We start from the raw sequence: 21,341 nt of genomic DNA, 5'->3' as shown, positions 1-21,341 counted from the left end.
AACAACCTGAAAACTTGTAGGAGGTATGATGGAAAACTATGTTAAATTTTAAGACTATTATGGAAAAAGACACATTGCATTAATCTTTCTTACAATACAGTGGCCCGCTTCGCTTCTCCTTCGTGTCTCTAGTTCACTATCAGGACTGCCTTGATGTCCGGAATTAACTCAAAATATTTACCATTCTTGGTCAGTTTGACTTGGGGAAAAGGCAGAGGGCATGGCATCAGAGCTGGTGAATAAGCTGGGGTGAGGATGCTCTGTAATGTTTATAGAAGCTCATCTTTTCTATGGATGCTACTTGGCAGCAGAATTCACTGTACTTTTTTTTGTCACCTCTCAGACACTAATGAAAGAGGACTTCCAGAACTGCTTCATAAAATAGTAAGAATGACAGGAAAAGTGTGTTAGATGGGAGGGGAAGTATGGTGAGAAGAAGGATGAATGGTAATGTATCTTTTAGTGTAATACATTTTTAAAATTTAAACATTCACTGTATATTTTGATCACCTCTTGTGTACTACATTGTGACATTTGTTTTTATTTAAAAGTTACACACTTGTGATTTAAAGAAAGCACTATGGAAATCTTTATTTAAAAGTTTAAATGACATAAAGGCAGAATGTTTTCACATGGTAGTAAAATTTTCTGATTTTAGGGGATTGGGAGTCTCTCTGTCTTAACTGTATTTTTGACTAACAAAAACTTACTGTAATAATTAGATCATCATTATTGCATAAATACATTAGTAAGTGGCAAGCTTTCTGAGTTTAGTAAAGGACTGATTAATAGAATACAAAATTCCATTATAATTGCATCTCTGAAATCCTACCACAGAGTTTAGTGCATGCTGCTTATGCTAATCTTTTGAAGAATCAGGCAGGATACTACTTCAGTAATTTGATTTGTTACCTAACAGAGGAAAGAAAAGATTACCTAAGAAGTGAAGTATAATCCATTGGCTTATCTTTATTGTGGTTTAGCATTATAAATTCAAGAGGCTGGTGAATACTAGTTAATCATTTATTTATAATGATGCCACCAAAGCCAGTCTTATTTTATGCATTACAGAGAGGATCATATGCTGATTGACTATCAGATCCTCACTAAATGCCCAGCACAGTGTCAGGTGAGAATCATGGTTTTAGAGTCAATTACCTCTGGAAATTCTTCTCTTTCATTCATTTATTCCTTTGGTTATGTATATGTATATGTACATATATATATTTGTATAAATGTATGCCTTTGATATTTGTTGATTGCCTCTTATATGCTCAGTTCTGAGCATGTGTGCTTGGGTTTGTGTATTTTCAAAGGAGTTTATAGTTTAATAAAACACAGAATATGCTTCTGAAATAGCCAAAGAAGGAACAATACATAACAACACGACAAAAGAACCAAGACAGCAACTGCTATAATTACTTCCAAAGAAAGATAGATGTGTCAATGAACTTTGAACCTAGTATTTTAGACTGTGATACATGTCTATTTAGAATGCTGAAAATTACATGAGAGAGGGTGAATTTGATCAAAGATTTCAGCCAGAAGGTTGTCATCTAGAAAATAGTAGGTTTGATTTTAACTGATAACTAAGCAATAAAAATTTCAGCCTGCTACTTAGGTATCCTGAAGAAAAATTAATAGGGTTATTATATAATGTCAACAAAATTAGTTTGAGGAGTGAAAAACAAACAAACAAAACAACCAAAAAATAAAACTCAGTCCATCTTATCTTTGTGACCAAATAGATTGACTCAAGTACTGTGATGAAATGGAATTATTTTTAATTAAATTAGTTGGATATATAGCAAGGCCTTTCCCCCCTGAAAAGTATATATTTATTTCATTTTAAATAACACTTGCATTATCATTTGGGGTTAAAGAAATATTGGACCAGTCTCTTAGTATAGGTTCTGTTGTCTCAGTTTGTCTGTCTATAAAGAGAATCACATAATACCGTAAGGTTACTGATGGCGTTCACCTACAATGTGGTCTGCAGACTTAGGTTAGCTTTGGCTTTTCTTTTCTTTACTGTGCTATCTTGCTATGTTCCCTAGGCTGGCCTCAAACTCCCGAGTTTCAAGTAATCCTCTCAGTTCAGGTACCCAAATGCTGAAACGACAGGTGTTCCACCCTCCCTGGCTTAGGATAGCAAACTTTCATATGTGTATATCTTTTACTTTAAGGGACACCTATTTCATTAAAAGTTTCCATTCAATGATGCATTGTACTAGAACTTAAAAAATGCTTCAGGAAATCTTTCCAAACACCAACTGAGTAGTTGGGAATTTCTTTCTGGAAAAACATAATGTGGCTCAGGGCAGATGGGTTAGTGAAACACCTTACTGGGACTGTTGCTTGTTGTAAACGCTCAAAGTCCTCCTCTGGTCCGGAAGAAATTTGCTTCCAATATGGTAACTTTCAGTTAGTTGTTTTCTCTTTAATTTATAGATGATCTGCTAATGGTTACTTTGGCTATGGTATTTTCAGCTTTTTTGATTATGATGAAGATACACAATGCGTCTGTCATTCCTAGTATTTATAGTGTAGCTAATATTTTTAGCCTAATTGTGGGTTTAGTGATAATAACCCTAACTGGAAAGAGCCATAACTTTCAATGCTTTTGAAAGCATAAAATAAAATGCCTCAAATTTCTCTTATAACAAGGCAGCATATATACACAAATACAATTTATGTACATGCTTTCTTCTAAAACTTAAAAAGTTTGCCTACTTTAAAATTTTAATTTTTAAAAAGATTACAAATAATGTACTAATCATGTCATTCATTGTAGAGTAGATAAGAAGGAAAAAAAGCAGATGCTGAACACTGTCTTATTCTCTTGCTTTACATCTGTTTGTTAATAATTTGTAATGTACCTGCTCATTCTGGGACAGGTAGCTTGCTTTTGCTGTCTTATCATTTTGACAGGCACAATTCTGACAAGATACCTCTGTTATATGGTGCTGTCAGTTATGTCTGTTTTTAGAAGCACAGGAGATGTAACAACACATTTATTAAAATTGGTGTTTGAATGTAAAAGAGACTACTGAACATCTATGAATAGAAACACTGGATTCAGGAGAATGCTACAATCAGCCAGGAAGACAACGAGTTATAGACAGATAGAAATAGAAATGTAGAGTTTAATATGAGATCTGCTAAGATAAAGGAGGCTGATGTGTGACTCTTTGCCCAACAGCTTTCATTAATGAACAGGGACATCACCACATTTTAATTGGGTGATTTTAGACAAATTAACCCTTCATGCCTTGGCTTTAACCTCTTAACGAAGGGCTAATACCACTTCTTTCATAGTTCACTGTAGGGTTAAAAAGAAATAGATGTAAACATAGTAAGTAAAGAAGAAAGAGATGTAAACATGGTAAGTACTCAGGCATTATTTTTTAATCATCTTGCGTATAAATATGATACCCTCCCACTAGTCCCTTGCCTGGAATAAGGTAGTGAAAGATCAGAGGTTTTGAAGCTGGATAAACTTGGGTTTAAATTTTGCTTCTGCTTCTTTCCAGCAGTGTAAACTTGGGGTAGCTAACATCGCTGTGACTTGGTTTTGTTATGTCCCTGATCAGAAAAACAGTAACTAATCCTGGTAGGTTTATGAAGGTAAAATGAATTAAAATATGTAAAGGGCCAGTATGACTTTTTCTTCTGTCCTCCTTTCTTTTCTTTCTTGAAGGCATATTCTAAGAATTTTTCCCACCCTTCATTCTATTCATAAACCTGCTCAAGTTGGTATGAAGGGATGAAATAATTGAAATATTAAATATTGCAATATTGTAGTTTGTGATGGTATCATTTTAAAATGAACAGTATCATCACAGTGCTGAACCTATGGCTCATGGGCCACAACTGGATTTTGTAGCATTAAAAGCTGTGGGGGCTTCGTCATGACTGCTGTAGTGTGTCATGCTTTATTTCTGTACTACTCTGAAAGTCTTTAGGCAGAGGCAGGAAAGTGCTGTCAGTTGAGCCACGACTTAATCCTCTATCAGCAAATCAAGCAGAAAAACAGAGACTCTTTCCAAATATTTCTACTTTGCAGGACTAGTGTATATTTTGATGATGGGCAACATTTCACAGCTGTGACATGGGAAATATGTACTCTTGTCTTCTTTCTTCCTGTTGTACTATTTTGGTCTTAATTTTAATGCATACTCAATAAAAGGGGAATGATGGGAATATTACTACTCAATGTCATTAACAATGTGGAAATTCATATAACAGGTGTGGAAAAAGTTTATATTTGAAAAGATATATCCTGTGAGAACCTCGACATTTCAGTTTTTTAAAAGTATATTTTTCTAAAGTTGTGCAAGTGTTAGCTCTTAGTCACTGTTAAAGTTTCTTATAGCAAAAGTAAACATCCTGTGCTTAGAAATAAAAGCTACAGAGGTGAATTCTCACAAAATACCTAATTCAAAAATAATCCATTGAATTGAGATGCAGTTGGTGTTTTATACGTTGTGTCTTTTCTCAAATTTCCATTGAAATTAATTTAAAATGAATATCTCATTTGTGAATATTCAAAGGTGCTGTGTCATTTCAAAATCTATCTTTTACACATGATTCTTCAGTCACTTGGTTGTTACCTAACTTAACACAGAGACGAAATTCAACACAAAGACCTCATGGAGTGCTCCTTTGGTGGAATCTCTAAGTGAATCATTTCTATTGTATGGTAAAACTGGACTGTAATTACATCCTTCCAATTGGTGCTATGCTTTATGGTTACTTAAGTGACAGACTTAGATATTAATCTTTGGATGATAAAGTTTTAATGGCCAATAGCTTTCAAGTCAGCAAACTGTACTTCTGGGCACACATTTACTCCTCAGGGGAAGTGTCCTTGAATTAGTCCTCTTCAGTGTTGCCTAAGGAACACTTTTTTGGGGTGAGATGAACTGAGGGTAACATTTGTTTCAGTGACTACTTGAGAACCATGTGTAAATATCACAGACATCGTCCACATAAAAATAGATGATGATAATAGCCTAAGATATGTGTCGGAAGTTGGACATTACACCAAAAAGGAATTTGATTATGTATTCACTTAAAATTCCTTGTAAAAAGTTCTGCTAAGGAAAAATTCAACCTGTGGCACTATCACTTTAAGTTCAGTTAGTCAAACCTGAGTAATGGAAATATTTATGTCCCAAATTTCAGAAATACATGCTTTTTGCTGATTACATCTGTGATGATGTATAAGTAAATAGCCCTACCTATGACACCTTTTATTTATTATTGCTATTGTTTTTGAGATGAGGTCTCATTATGTCACGCAAGCTGGACTCAAACACATGATTCACACAGCTTTCTGAGTAGCTATGACACTAGGCATGTGCCACCATGCTCAATGCAACACAAATACTGCCACCCTGGGGTGTACCAAATGCTAGGGATACAGAGGAGTCAGTCAGACAAAGATGAGTGCTCTCAAGATTATATTTTAGTGTCAGAGACTGAAATAAAACTAGCAAAATATATCATCAGGTAGGTAGGTAGGTTCTGTAAATATCCATCTCTTGCAACATTGTCACCTAGCACACTGGCTAGACATAGATGACACTCAGAAACTTCTCACTGCTAGGTTTATGCTCTTCTGTGAATATACAAAGGGACAGAAGCAAGCTTCTTCAATGTAGCATTGTTTTTTCCTTGTAGACACTATGGGTGTCCTCATTCTGGAAAACGGGGATATAGACATGGGGTAGAGGATGCTGAATAACTTCCAGAATAAAGTTTTCGTAATCATGAGTCCTCATGTCCCTGTGTAAAGTAGGCTGGCAGGTTGGCTAATTGTGGTGAATTTAACAGCTGATATAATTGTACCATGTGGCCCAAATGAATTATATCATCTATCTGCTTTGCTCTTGAAAATTTTCTAATGCACATAAACTCTCTTTCCAGTGTATCTCTTTGACTTCATTGTTTTTCTCTTGTTTAACAGTGAGCACCTTAGAGATATAAGGTTAATTAACTGATTTAATAGACCATCAAGCCACTTGTTCCTGTGTATCTTTCAATTAGAATTGTAACCATTAACATGGATGGGCACCTGTAAGGTGCCAATAGAAAACATTTTAGAAAATAATATATATTCCTCTGGTGCCGTATTGTGTGGCTTTTGGAAACTAGATGGAAGGTATCTGTTTGATGAGGATCCACACACAGCTACCTGGAATGCAGGTGGAGTGTGCAGATCAGAGAAGAATGTCCGAGAGGCTGATGAAGTGACTGTCATTGGGCTCTGGGCACAATGACTCCAAACCATGTTTGCCGATCCAGTTTGCAGACATTCTTTTTTCTGTCCACAATTCTCACACATCTCCTGCCAGTTTTATCAAAGCTAAGTTTCCCAGGCAATTCTGTGCATCCTCGTTACCACCGGACTCACATTCGCATAGACATGCATAAGTAATCCACATGAGTTCCAGCTTTTTAGTAAAGTAGTGTATTTTCACAGATTACATGGGGGAAGATAACTTGTAAAAACAATGTATGATCAATAAAAAATTGCTAAATTAGAAACAAACCAAAGGAGAGAATCAAAACCCTTCATATTTCTGGAATCTAAAGTTATTCATTGAAAGTATTGTTATACACTCTGGTAACTTTTTTCTCTCTGGAAAAATAACACTTTTTTTTTCCAAATTTGGGTACAGCATCCATAAAACACAATGATTTGTTTTTTAAAAGTTACTAATCCCAAACACTAATGTCTGCATATTTTTCATTACGGGAAATTTCCACAAGTATTCTTGGATTATCAATACTATGTTGTTAGCAATAACATACTGCACATAGTTCTTGTACAGAAATATTTCACCTACATTTTTATTGGTAGATAAGTAATAAGTCCATCTCCAAGCAGCTAGAGCAGCCCTTCTTCATGGCTGGGACTGGCAGATAAAGGAGGGAGAGGAGAGAGTGCCTATGAATTCCTGGTCACGGCACTGGTTCTGGGGTTCTGCAGCAGGGGACTCTGTTTTTTCTCAGCTGGTGACCCCTTCCTGTTTATAGGACATAGAGAAGAATCAGAGAAGTAAGTGCAGTAACTGAAGTGCTTCAAATTTACCTATTTCCAAAGCAAAGCCAGTGGTGCTTGGAAATTACACAGAGAATATTTATTACCATTCACACAGAGCATTCTCTTAGCTAGGCTGACATACCCAGGAATATACCTAGTCATTATTAGAATGCATTCATTTCGTATGTGTAAGGTAAGAGAAACTGTTATTAAATGAAAACTATTTCAGCAAACAGATTAGAAATTCTTCAGTGTTTGCTTTGGTCATCACTGTAAATCCAGTGCCTAGCACATTTCCTGGCATCTAGCAGATAATCAATAAACATTTGGCGAGTACATAAGAAACATAAAGTGCAAATGTCTCAGTCTGACTGCCAATTAAATCTTGGCTCTGGTTTCGTTTTATGAGAAACTAGAGCCAATAGGTATACGTCTTCAAACTGATTGGATAATTTAGGAAACAGAGATACAAGAGTTTGTATTGGACCTGGGTGTTATTGTGCAGGAATTACCATTTTTATTTTTGTTTTTTAGCTCCAAGATATTTAGGTCTCTGGTTTAATTCATTATTTTCCTAGAGAATGGACCCCAGGGAAGTTGGGGAATAAACATTTTCCAAAGAATTTGCTTTGTATGCAAAATCTTATTTCTTTCAAGTAGCAATAAATCACCCTGAGACTCAGTAGTTGTTGTTGTACTGAAACTTTTAGAAACATTTAATGACTCAAAATATGAGACCTTTGTGATGGGTGGTCCGAAGCATCTCTGCTGATTAGATGTTCTTCTCAAAATAGTCTGAAGGAACAAAATAACATAATTGAATTAATTCTCAAACTTACCGAATACATTTAGGTGTCAGCTCTGTACTCGTTATTAGAAAAACAAAGAAAAACAACAGATTCTCATAGATGTAGAAACAAAAGCATAATCGTTACATGTTATTGTAAGTGATGGAACTGGATGTGGACAGCGTGCTGTGGTGACGCAGAGGACAGAGACACTGATAATTCATTTTGGTGAAGATGGGAAAACTTACATGGGTATGAAACTTACTTGGGCATGAGACAATGATTATGTGGAGTTTGCAGGATGCACAAGAGTTGTCAGGCAGAAAAGGAGTTTAAAACAAAGAGTTACACAAGCCAAAGTGTGGAAAGGCCATGACACATTGCAGGGACAAGTGAAACCGTCACTAGAGGTGGAAGCATAGAGTATTTGTGGAGAAAATGGTGTTCCTGAGATGGACTTTTAGATGTATCCTCAACGAGCCAGCTGAGGAATTTACACTTTGCTGTATCAACAATGAAAGTTTTGATAAGGGGTATTTATCTTCCAACTAAAGATCTCATCAGTGCAAATAAAGGCATTTCTGACAATGGTCTCGATTTTCTTTTCAGTTGGAATTTAGATTTCATTATATCGGTTTTTAATCTTGGTGTTATAATCGTTCAAATATCATGTAATTTTTCAGTTTCACCTTCTGATCATTTATGTTTCACTTGTTTTCATAGCCAAGATGTTTTCAAATCCCCTGTGTTTGTCTTTTCTGCAACTATTTGGAAGTCAGATGTGGCTGTGTGATTTGACTCATTTATCCTGTAATTAGGACTATTTATGGAACTAGTTCTATAAATTGATCTTGTTGCAATCATGAGGTATCAGGAAATGGACACAGAAGACCAAAATATTGTTATTTTTAAGGCAAAATGGTAGTACAGAGGTGAACTCATTTCTATAAGGTTCTTAGAAAATTATTTGCATATTTTTAGGAATATTTTAGCCAACAGTAAGATAGGAAATATAGAAAGGAAATGTAAAATTAAAGACATCAGAATCATGGTGACTAACAAGCAGAAAATTCTAAAGGTGATATTCCAGAACAATATCATATACCATCTATAAATTAATATCAAATATTCAAAATTCATTTTGAAAAGTTATCAACTTATCTATTATTTACTTAAATGTACTTCAGCTTTTCATTGAAATATACATTTGTGTTTTGGCCTTGAGATTGTTATTCCTAGGGTGAAGAGTCTAGTTACTCACAGTAAGGTGTGTTTTTCCTTGATCCATTCTATTTGTGCACATCTGACTTACCATTGGAGTTATCATTTTTGAATATCAATCAGAATGACATCATTCTGATGCCAGTTTGAAAGAACTTAAATGTCTTTATCAGTGATGCTGATATTGCTCATTTATTTTTGTCAGTATTTTGCAAAATAACATAACTGTGGAAAGTGGAATGAGTGCCATGCACATAGCTGGTTGTTAAAGAACTACAGTATAGGATTGTACTGAATTGACTTCCTGTTTGTGTTTGTTTTCTAGGTAACAATGGCCAACATTGGAATCAATGCAAGTAATTCTCTAGAGAGCTGTGAAACCACACTTTTTGCTCTCCGAATGGCAACGTGGAATCAAATCCTAGATCCCTGGGTATACATTCTTCTCCGGAAGGCCGTGCTTAAGAATCTCTACAAGCTTGCCCGGCGCTGTTGTGGGGTGCATGTGATCAGCTTGCATATTTGGGAGCTTAGCTCTATTAAAAATTCCTTAAAAGTTGCTGCTATTTCTGAGTCACCAGTTGCAGAGAAAGAAAGTCAGCAATCACCTAGTTTAGTACGATAGTAAATCAATATAAGGGAACAAAATTAAGACTAGTTTGGGCAGTATTTCATTTAACTAGACAAATATACGTAAGCTAACTGGAAAACTCAGACCTCAGCATGTAGTTTGGGAATACTTTCATCAGGTTCAGCTTCTTAAATTTGGCAAATTTGCTGTATGATTGCAGTTTTCCTTCTTTGGCAAGTGGATGTAGAATGAGACAATGCCGTGAGAGTCAGATAGACAATAATTTTGAGCTTATCTGTGTGATTCATGCTTTTGGAATAAATGAATCTGTTGAGGTCTAATGCACTTAGTTGGCCCATTTGCCACAGAAGGTCTTAATGGTACCTACACCATAAAACTGCTATTTTGAGATCACTACTCTGCAGCTATTCCTTATTCCATGTAAATTAGGCTCAGTGAAATACAGCACCATCAATTTTTTGGTTCTGATCTGTTTTAGCAGCCATTATGTAGCCTCGATCAGTCTATATGTATGATCATGACATTTGGGATTTACTGTGGCTGACAGGTCTAGGTGATAAGTTGTCTTATCTTGTAAACCTCCTTAGAATGAGCCCATTTTGTTGCATTTGACAAATACGACTGTTTGCATTTATCATAAGGAAGGTCAGTCTTTTGTTTGAAAGCTTGTTTTTGGCAAATAGTAGATATGCAGTTGTCAAACAGTCTCTTTTTTCTCTGAACATTTTAGTGTGCTGACCCACAAGAAGGTCAAGAAAACCTGCATAATCAGTTCCTAAAAAGCTCTACCATGGATAACACAAGTAATTTAAATCCAAGTGATACATACAGAGAACGTAGGCAAGGATGTTTTACTGTGAGCCATAGTTTCTGTGTCAGAGAGCAAAAAAATTCATAATATATAATATTCACAATCTGCAGCTAGCGTGTTTCTGGTTTACACATACATACTTACACATCACACTCATGGGTATCGGAGAATTCTGCTGAAAGCAGGTTCACAAAATCTGTAAGGTGGCATCTTGTAATGTTTATGCTACCAGTGTCAAGGGGACAACTGGAAATTAGCCATACATTTTGGAGTCATTTTAATGTGAATCAGAAATTAAGGAACAATAATGTCTCCCCAAATTTCCGAATAAATCTAAGACTTTTCCTTTGCTTGTTAGTATAGTTCTAACCACATTCTAATTCATTCGGTAGAACGTATGAGTACACATTCAAAATGTCCTGGGTCTATCAGAAATTAGGTTAGGTAAGCCTGCTTTAGAGAAGGGAAATACATTTCCATAAAAAATTTCCTACTTTCATTAAGCTAAACCCATTTAGTAATTAATTTAGCCCTCTGAGACTGATGTCAGACTTTCAAGAAAATCTCTGAATTCAACTAAACTTAAAACATTATGTTCATATATTTCTGCTTTTAGTTGGTAGTTTACATTGCAATTGTTAATTTGGGGAAATTTTGGAATATTCTTACTAATGAACTAAAAGAAATTAAGCAAACTAAAAGAAATTAAGCAAAATTAGTGAGGACTGAAGGCAATCATTTTCTCAGTGAGTTCAAAGAAACATATGAAATGGCACATGATATTTTTAAAACCAGTAAATGATTAAACACATAGCTTCAGTTTATTCTCCTATAAATAGCACATAATAGATGCTAGATGAATACTTGACAAATTGGATTATAAACAAGAATTTCCTGGTGTAATCTGAACATGAAATTGCGAAGTTTTCACACATTTTTAGTTTAAGCTAATGGCTATTATTGTGGTGTATATATGTATGTATATATGTATGTGTGTGCGTGTAGGTGTATATAATGCATATTTCTAAAAACAGCCATTTTTAATTTGTGATGTTAAATTGCATAAATGTTTTCATGTGTCTCAAGAGCACTTAAAGGGAAGAAGAACTTTCAGATGTGTCACTTACTTTCAGACCAGTTATTATTTCCTGGAGCTGCTTAAGGGTGGTAGTATTCTGTGAGATAAAGCACAAGGAAGCAAATCTCTCTCCTTCCTCGCCACATTGGATAAAAACCTGCAGTGAATATTTTCATGTGCTTTGACTGGGGAAAGACACTGGGAAGAAACTGATTCACAGGCCACAGCCTCTTCTCTGGGAGCCTGATCCATTGACAAGAGTTGTTTGTCTATTGCTACAGTGTCACCTTAGCCATGTGTGTCTGCACTGAAGAAATCTTGTGTGCCATTGTGTGGGATGCAAATGTTTGTTTGGGGAGTAACAAAGGAGTCACTCTGTGCATATTCTAAAGGGTTATCTATGTTACATAGGCATAGTTTTAGAGCAATAGAATTGGCCTTAAGGGGTTGAGGATTTAGCTCAGCAGGCATAAGCACCTGCTTTGCAAGCGCGTGGTTGTGAGTTTGATCCCCAGTACCGATTAAAAAAAAAAAAGGCCTTAAAACAATGAGAAATGCACCAAGTAGACATTGAACATTGAAAAAAAAAACACTCAAAGAATATGTGTTTGTGTTGTTTTAGGTTTTTCCCTACCAAGGAAAACAAAATTATAGTGAACACACCAATGTGTTCAATTCGTACCTGGCTTCTGAATTCTGTTTCTCTTATTCTATGTGCTGCCTATAGTTTGGCGGTTTACCATATAGTGATCAATAGAGGGAGCATACACCAATAACTTCCGTATGTGTTCCAATTGGATATTGTTTGTCCTGATTTTTGGGAGTAAATAGTACAGAACGTTTTAACAGGCTCACCAGTTTGGCTGAGTGAAACTCTGTTTTAAAACTCACAATTTTATCTAATGTGTAACTGACTAGCTCTGCATACTATAAAGCATTGCAGTGCAGATTCACATAGTATTGCAACAGATGATTTTTGGAGATGATATTATTACAAGCAAATGCTAAACGTATCAGAGCTATTTTTTTAGAGTCTAGTTTGTTTAAAAAATGAGATAAAATTGCCTGAAGGTTTTAAGATTATGAATACAAAGACAAAGAATACTGACTCATAATTAGCCACGGGTACAACTGAAAACATCAGGCTTTTTACTGATGGGTTCAATTACATGATAGAAACAGGCCCTTTAAAGTTTTTTTTCTGGAGACAGAAAGTTGCTTTTATCTGTGTAGCTTAAGTAGAAAATCCCTAAACATTGATACATACACATATATAGATGTATCAGTGTGATGTAACAAATTGTGTTTGTTTACATTAAGATTTTAAAAGACAAACCTGCCTTAGTTTTGTGCCTAATTTGAGCTTAGAACCTAAGTCACAACACTTGTTAAACATGTGGCGAGCTTTTGTGAAAACTGTTGCTGTCTTTACCTACACCACCATGGCTCCAGTCGATCCTCTAGGAACAGAGTGTAAAAAAAAGGATTCTATATTTTCCTTCTCCCTTATCTGGATGTCAGAAAAATTTATCACCTGGTAAATAATGTTGGACTTCAGTTTATTACTGATACACTTTAGCAAAACATGAAATACATTCTCTGTTATGTGAATAATTGCATTTTGTGCTCTTCTCAATATAGAAGGTTAAATAATGATATGTATATGTTGCTGGTTGCACTGGTGTGGAGCTCATGTAATTTTAGTGCTTTGACTGGCTTCAAACTTCAAGTGATTTTTATAATAAACATGGTTTAATGTTTATCAAGAGTGGTTATTTAAGGAAGATCCTATAAAACTTGAAATCCTGAACACAAAATCCTATTTTTATTTGCTATCTTTGTTATGACATCTACGTTTCCTTCTCCTGTGCCTCACTTTTACTTAGGCAGGGCACAATTCACATCCGATCATTTTCAAAATCTGGTGACCGACAGACGGTTAGGGTAGCCTAGATATGACCGTGACAACTGAAACCCCGCAAATCTCAGTGCTGCCAACCTCATGAAGGTTTATAGCTGACTTGTGGCTCCTGTCTACTCTGAAGGGGCGCTCGGATCACTACAGTCACTTCTGAGCGCTCCAGTAACAAGGTAACTGCCATTAGATTTGCCGTTTTTCTTCATACTAGCAGGAAAGATACCAGGTCATGGTGACTCATACATAGGGCCGTAAAGCATCTTGAAGCAGGTGACGTCAAGGGAGCAGGTAAGTGCATCTGGGCTACACAGGGAGAACTGACAATGCTAATGATTTCAACCTTGGGTAAAAGAAAGTCATTCTTGTCTTCCTACTCATATTTAAACAGGAATCTTTTGATTAAAAATTTTTTTTTTAACTTAGAAACATCTTGGACATGAAACATTCAGGATTCACTCTTCACGATTACTGAGAAAAGTGGTCCTGTAATCTCTGAAAGCAGAATGAATGCTGTAAGGCTGAAGTAATGAATAGAAAATTAGATTCCAACAATGGAACAGAACAAAGGGGAATAAGTTGATTCTTAAAACAAAACTTTCTGTAAATTGCCCAGGCTTTGCCTGTTGCAGCAATGTCTGAAATGATTGCTTTACTACTAAGGAAAAAATGACTGCAGCTTTGTTTTTGTGCCTTTAATTTCCTTGTGATAGAATGTGTTTACTTGGACACGCCTCCCCTTCTTGGATTCTGTCAGACTGTCAGAAAATCCAAATAGCGTAATAGCACCCGAGCAAGATTCAAGTACATTTCTTTCCTTTCCTTTCCTTTCCTTTCCTCCGAGTGGGAACTGTACCTTCATTTTGAACTCAAACATGGCAGTACATAGAGTAAGTCAGGAACTTGGTTAAAACAAAATCTTTGCAATCCTGTTATGGATCTAGCTATATTCTAAGTGTCCTGGTCTAAGCTGCTGTAGGGAGTTGTTGCACAGATTTTCTGGTAGGGCTGTGCTGCCCTGTGTAAATACTAAGCAATATGATCAAAGATTTGATTTTCAGTTATAAGAAAGTAGTACTAAGGTTTTTACGTTATAAAAATTTAAATTTGCTGATGATATATATTTACAGCTAACAGTCTAGATAAAAAGAACAGTTAAACTGGGTGTACACAGCCTGTAATCCCTGCACCTGGGAGGCAGAGGCAGGAGGTTCGCTGTGAGTCTGAGGCCAGCCTGAGCTACAAAGTTAGTTCCAGGCCAGCCTGAACTGCATAGTCTCAAAAATGAAAAAAAGAAAAAAGAATAATGGAAAGTTAATCTTCTTTTACTAATGAGTCATAACAAAGTACTGGCAAAATTATTGAAATCTGAAGAAAGCGTAGTTTAGATTTGCAGTGTACATTATTTTTTAAAAAATGTTATATGTTTTGGTTCCCTGGCCCTGAAGTGTACTTTCAAGTTCTGATTTAAAGCTGCAAACTCAGTGTTAGGATTTCATATTTAATTTCATTTGAATTTTCTAATCGCCTGATTTGTAAAACCTCAAATTAACAAAATGTATTTTGCGGTTGTAGTGTTAACTTTCCTATGTTCAATAACTTAATTCTACACTAATAGATATCTACATAATTATAGTTTTTAAAAGTGAGACAAACTTGAGTCATTTACAGTAAAATGGACCATAATGTGAAGGGAGATAAATCAGACACACAAGCTTAAATATCACATGGTTTCTCCAAAGAAACCCAATCTATAAATAAAGAACTAAATAAGGCATAGATTATAAGAGGTAAGGAGACAGATCTTTCTCAAATGAAAGGAAATCAAGAAATGGAGTGAGAGGGAGAGAAGGAGAGTGGATAAAAGGAATGAAGACATGCTGTGTATGTGTACCAACTCCACACAAGGAATATAAACACAATATGTCACAAACATGGACTAATAAAAAATTAAAAAGGAAAAAAGTGAGGTTGTATTAGACATGCTTCTGTAGCTTTTTTTATCTCAATAGTCTGTATTAAAATTATTTTAATAACTGAATAATATATAATTTACCTATTGATGGAGAAATTGTTTTTATTTCTAATTATTTTCAGCTTTCAAATATTGCAGTTTCACCAAGTATATCCTTATGAATTTATTATTGTGGTTTATGGAGCTGTTGGATTAAGACAAGCTCATTTACAATGCTGCCATGTGCTGCTAAAATGTGCAGTGTATACTACCATCGTGTTCCAGAAGAAAACGTCTAATTCCCAACATTGCCTACTGTGTATTTTAGCAGACTTGTAAAAAAAACAAGTAATATTAAGCCACAGATTGTTTGTATTTTCAGTTGCTCATGCAGTTGAGCATCTTTTTCTACCTTTGTTATTCACTTGCTCTTCATTGAATTTCTTGTTCCAGATCTTTTTGCTGTCAATATATTAATGTTTTTCTTATTGACTCTTGGAGAGTTGTCCTTGATAAGGATATGAATGCCTTATTTATCCATATTATGAATATTTTTCTTCCAGGCCGCCATTTTATTTTGCCCTGAGAGTTTTTTTAAAAACTAAAATAGAGTTTTACATTTTTGCTTAGGCAGAGTAATCTTTTTTATTTTAAGGAGAATAAAACCAAGAAAAATAAAACATAATTAAGCCAATCAAAACAAACCAGTGTAAGTGATACAGGACTTCAAAACAATATGAAATCAACAATGGTAACCATAATACCTCTTGTTGTCTTCAAAATAGCTGCAGATACCTTCAGACATAGTAAAAATTAAATAAAACAACAGAATAGAGCCAATAAAAACTAAACAATGGAATTCAATTAAGGTCTTCAAAAGAAGACAAGAGTAAATCCAAAATGGCTATCATAGTATATCTTTGAAATAGCTGCCCATGCCATTGAATATAACAAAATGAAATAAAACAAAACAGAATAAAACCCAACCCAACAAAACAATGAAAATGACACAAGGCTTCAAAACAAGATAATAGGGACTTAACAATGGTCACCATATTCAGAAGGAAGTTCTCCCATAAATCTATACTGCATACCATTATCCTCTGAATAGATGATGAGACCGAAAGTCCTAGACCTGCAATGTCAGTGAAACACCAAACTCCACAAGCATCAAATTGCAGTTCCCCTGAATACGTATCATCACAGCCTGTGTTTCTCCGGATCAGCTGGTTATGTAAAGGAAGGGGTTGGCTCTTCCTGTTTCCCAGTGAGCTGGAAGCTGGGTCTGGCTGTCTTCCTGGTGGCTCATACCTGGCGCTGATTTGCAGGGAGGGGTTATTTCTTGGTGACTTCTTGTTCACTTCTCCTGCAGTCTGTGAGTGGCACCGACTCCTGGGAAAAGGCTTGGGTCAGGCTGTCCCCCTGGCAGCCCACACATGGCTAGGCAGAGTAATCTTTTGTGTATTCTTTGATTTGTTTCTTATTTAGAAAGAGGTTTTCCTTCCCTCAAAGATTATAAATGTAACTTCCTGATCCTTTTCTACTATTTGAGTTTTACTTCTTATCTTTAACTTTTTTTAGTTATCATTGAATTTATACTTTTGTGTCTCATGTCAGGTAGACATATTAATTTTTGTTCCTCAAATAGATAAAAATATCTAGTTCTATTTGTTTTTGTAAAGTTATAGCCTTGAAGTATTGTCTCAGGTAGATTTGCATTAGAATTTTTAAGCTAGTAAACTTAGCTCATCTGGTTTCCATTGCTAACCCAGAGAGGAAACGCTAGTTGGCATCATAAAATATGAAAAATAATGCTATTTTTAGTGTTTTATATTGATACTAAGACGTATCACTGGTTTTTTTGTACAGATGGTAAGTATGCAGGGTCATTTTCTCTTTTTACTCATTGTCTCTATGACTGATGTCACAGAGTTTCTAGGAGGTAACCGGAATAGCTGGGCATCATATCTACTGTCAGAGCTGCCAAGACAAAGTACCGTGGACTTCATGGTTTAGAAAACCAAAGCTTTATCCTCAATATTACAGGTTTCAGAAGGTGGGAATTAAGGTTTGGCTAGAGCTGGTTTTTCCTGAGGCCTGTCTCCTGGCCTTGTGGCTGCCTGTGTCTTACCTTTGTCTTCAAATGGCCTTTCCTCTTTGTGTCTGTGCCTCAGTCTCCCCATCTGCAAAGGACAGAAGTCACATTGGACTACAGCTCATTTGAAGGAGATTATTTACCCTTAATTCCCTGTAAAGACCCTGCTGACAAAAACAACCATATTCTAAGAAGCTAGAGATTTGGACTTCAGTGTAAGACTTTTTAAAATTTTTATTTTAAAGAGAACAAGACAAAACATAATGAAACAGAACAAAGCAAATCAGAACAGAACGATGCAAGAAACAGAGGACTTCAAAACAAGACAACAGGAAATCAATTATAATGTCTCTTGTTTTCTTTGAAATAGTTGTTCATAACCTTTATACACAATAATGTCAAACATAATGAAACAAGATAAAACCAAGAAAAAAGAATTAAAGCATTACAGGACTTCAAAACCAGATAACAGGAGATGAACAATGTTTACTATAATGTCTCATTTTCTTCAAAACATACTATCCACATAAAAAAATCAAATAAAACACTACAAAATAAAACCAATCAAAACAAAAAAATAAAAGCATAATAGGACTTCAAAACAAGAAGACAGGAAATCAGCAATGGCTACCATAATGTCTCATTTTCTTCCAAGTAGCAGTTCATAGCATCACATATAGTAAAATTAAATAAAACAAAACATAATAAAACCAATTACACAAATGAATGAAAGCACTGTAGAGTTTTAAAACATGACAAACAGGAGAACAAACATGATTACCGTAGTACATCCTATTATGTTCAAAATAGCTGCCCATACCACCAGATAAAATAAAATCTAAACAAGACACAACAAAACCAAACCTAACAAAACTGTGAAAAACAATACAAGATTCAAGACAAGACAATAAGAAATTAACTGTGGTTACCACCTTCTCCTCCTGGTGCTTCCTCCTCTATCACTTTTATATTTATTGTGCTTTTTGGAGCCCATTAACTCCTTCTGTTTTTTATACTAGGGTTTACCTGTATGAGTTCAAACTATTTCATCCATGAACTTGATCTCCAGTTGCATCCATTTACCTACAAGAGCCTCAAGATTATTTTACTTCATAGCTGGGTAGCTTTCCATTGTATGAAAATACTATATCTTTCTTCTCCATTCTGTGGTTGATGGGCAGGTTACCCTGGCCTTTTTTTGACCTCTTGTCACATGGAACAATTGCTTTTTCCCCTTTGACTTTCAGTGTATGAATTTCCTTTTGAGTTAAATGTGTTTCATGTATACAGTATATATGGATGGATCTTATTTCTTGATCCACTCTCTGTTTCTTTTTATTGCTGAATCGAAGCCATGTCCATTAACGGTTACAACCAGCATGCATTGGTTTGTATCTGCCATGCTATCCTCCTGATGTTGGCCCTCCACTTTTCCCCTTCATTCATTCGCTATTCTGTTTGTTGATGCGCCTCTGTTGCTGTTCCTGGAATCAAGGTCATCTTTATCTTTCTCTAGAATATCCTTTAGCACTCTCTGTAGGATTGCTTTGGTGGTCATGAATTCCTTCAGTTATTCTTTATCATAGAAACATCTTATTTTTCCATCAGTTTTGAAAGATAAGTTTCTCAGGGTACATCAATCTGGGTTGGAAGTTGTTTTCTTTCAGGATGTGAAATACCTCACTCTAAAGTCTTCCTTGACTTGGCAGTCTGTGTTGAGAAGTCTGCCATGATTCTGATTGGTTTTCCTTCATAGGTGATCTGTTTCTTTTCTCTAACAGCCTTTAATATTCTGTTCTTGCACTGAATTTCTGGAATCTTGATTATTATATATCTAGGTATAAATTTACTTTGGTTATGGCTAGTTGGAGTCCTATATGCCTCGCTTATCTGCATGCCAGATCCTTTCCCCATATTTGGGAAGTTTTCTGCTGTTACTTCTGTAAATAGCCTTTTAAATTTACTTGTGATAACCCCTGCTTCTTTGCTGATACCTATCACTCTCAAATTATGTTTCTTTGCCTCATCTTCCAGCCATTGTATTATGTCCTTCCTTGTTACTTTCCTTCCACAATCACTAGCTGCAGTGCTGTCTTCAAAGTTTGAAGTCCATCTTTTGTTTGAAGTCCATCTTTCGAGTGGTTTTGCCAGCTTTCAACTGACTTTTTAATTTCCTGGATATCTTTTTGAATCTGTTTTATGCATTATAATTTCTTTCTATATTATAAACTCAAGGTTTCTATCATTTTCCTATGCTGCTCTTTTTAAAAATTTTTTATTATTTTGAAGGTAGTAAAATACAACAGAACAAGATGGAACAAAGCTAATTTAGACAGTGTTATTCCTCTTTTTTTAAATCTATGCCTTCTTTAGATATTCTGAGCAATTCTTTCATCATGTTTGTGATTTCTTCTTTTTACCTGAAACATTATTTCTGTTTTGATTACTTTTAGAGTCTTATAAAGTTGTTTCCTTATTTCAGTTGCTATTCTCTCAGACATTTCAGGTGTTCAACTTCCGTTTTCTTCCATGACTGTGTCTCCCAGAATTGTTCGGTGTGGGCTGGAGATCTGAGATTGTCTTTTGCTCGTTCATCTTGACATTCTCCTGGGTTCCTCCTAACAAGTTGGTTGAGGGGTCTCAGGCACATTGGCAGCCCCTCTGTGGTATAAAGGCATGGGACACCTGGTTTCCTCTGACCCCAAGTTTACAGGGAGGTAGCAGGGAATGGGGTGGGGCTCTCCAGGCCTATGCAGCTATACTGGGACTTCTCTGATGGCCAGAGGTGTGTGGTGGCGGGGCTACTTCTTCTCTCAGACTGTGTGTCTACACTGGGACTTCCAGAATGGTGGCAGGCACACAACTGTGTGTTTGTCTTATTCTCCCAGTGTGTGATGGCTGCCCAAAGGAAGCAACAGCTCCAGTAGTGGCCTACAGGTATATGGGGCTTACCTGGCTGTGTGTCCCTGCTCCTGCTGGCTGTCCACAGGAAGCAAGCTTTTTGGTGGTGGCAGCCAGCAGGTGGAAGCGGTTCTGCTGGTTCCCTCTGCCCATGCTGATTGGCTTCCTGACAGTGTACAACTTATGAAGGAACACAATTCAGTCTGTAATAAAAATACTTTGCACATTAAGCATATCTACACAAAGTTATAGCAACTGAGCCACACAGGGAGTGAATCTATTTTTTTGTTCTCAAACACTAACACGCATCCTTATTAGTTACATGGAGGATTAATGAAATGAGATTACTGGGCTCCATGTCAGTGACTGATTCCGTAAGTCTGAGATATGCCTAAAGATCTCTTGTTTTTAACAGGAACCCAGATAAAGGTCCCAGGCAATGCCATCTAAGGAACACATTTTTGTATTGGCCTAAAGGAGATTAACCAGACATACAGCATGAGATAAAACATAAAAAGAACCAGCAGACTTTTGACAGTGAGGCTTCTGACAATGTAAAATTGCACCATTATTTTAGTACTGGCGATTTCATTCCTATCCTAATTTCTCCCCCAACTCCAAAGAGATTGGATCTGAAAAATACAAGCAAAAAAGTGACAGAAACATATAGGTTGATATACACTGACCATAAAAACAATTGTTCATATACATGACAAAGCAGACATAAATGCACTAAGGTTTAGTAGCTTTCAGATCTCTGAGATGATTTTTCTCAAAATGTAGATAGGCAAAATTCCCATAGTGTTCTGTGAGAGTACTGCTTATATTTTATGCTTCTATCCAAAGCTTTGCTTTCTTATTACATCCTCTCCTCCTCTACTCTCGTGTCCACTCCTTTCTCCTTGTTTCTTCTCTTCACTTATCTTTTCTGCACT

General features: G+C 35.9%; 1 protein-coding gene across 2 annotated transcripts in view; it reads left to right on the top strand.

Annotated features, from left to right (window-relative positions):
* Ptgfr (prostaglandin F receptor) overlaps positions 1-13,301 on the top strand; it is a 46,953-nt gene extending 33,652 nt beyond the window's left edge. For both annotated transcript variants that reach the window (XM_013143157.3, XM_013143156.3), the window contains exon 3: positions 9,386-13,301. In XM_013143157.3, the coding sequence (XP_012998611.1) occupies positions 9,386-9,685 (300 nt within the window). In that variant the 3' untranslated portion in view covers positions 9,686-13,301. The remainder of the gene's footprint in view (positions 1-9,385) is intronic.
* Positions 13,302-21,341: the final 8,040 nt, after the last annotated feature.

Source organism: Cavia porcellus, unplaced genomic scaffold (assembly GCF_034190915.1).
Source record: "Cavia porcellus strain 051 isolate PalLab524CR breed Dunkin Hartley unplaced genomic scaffold, mCavPor4.1 scaffold_1, whole genome shotgun sequence".
Taxonomy (NCBI): domain Eukaryota; kingdom Metazoa; phylum Chordata; class Mammalia; order Rodentia; family Caviidae; genus Cavia; species Cavia porcellus.
Note: the sequence above shows the minus strand (reverse complement) of the source record. Positions and strands in the feature narration are given on the sequence as shown.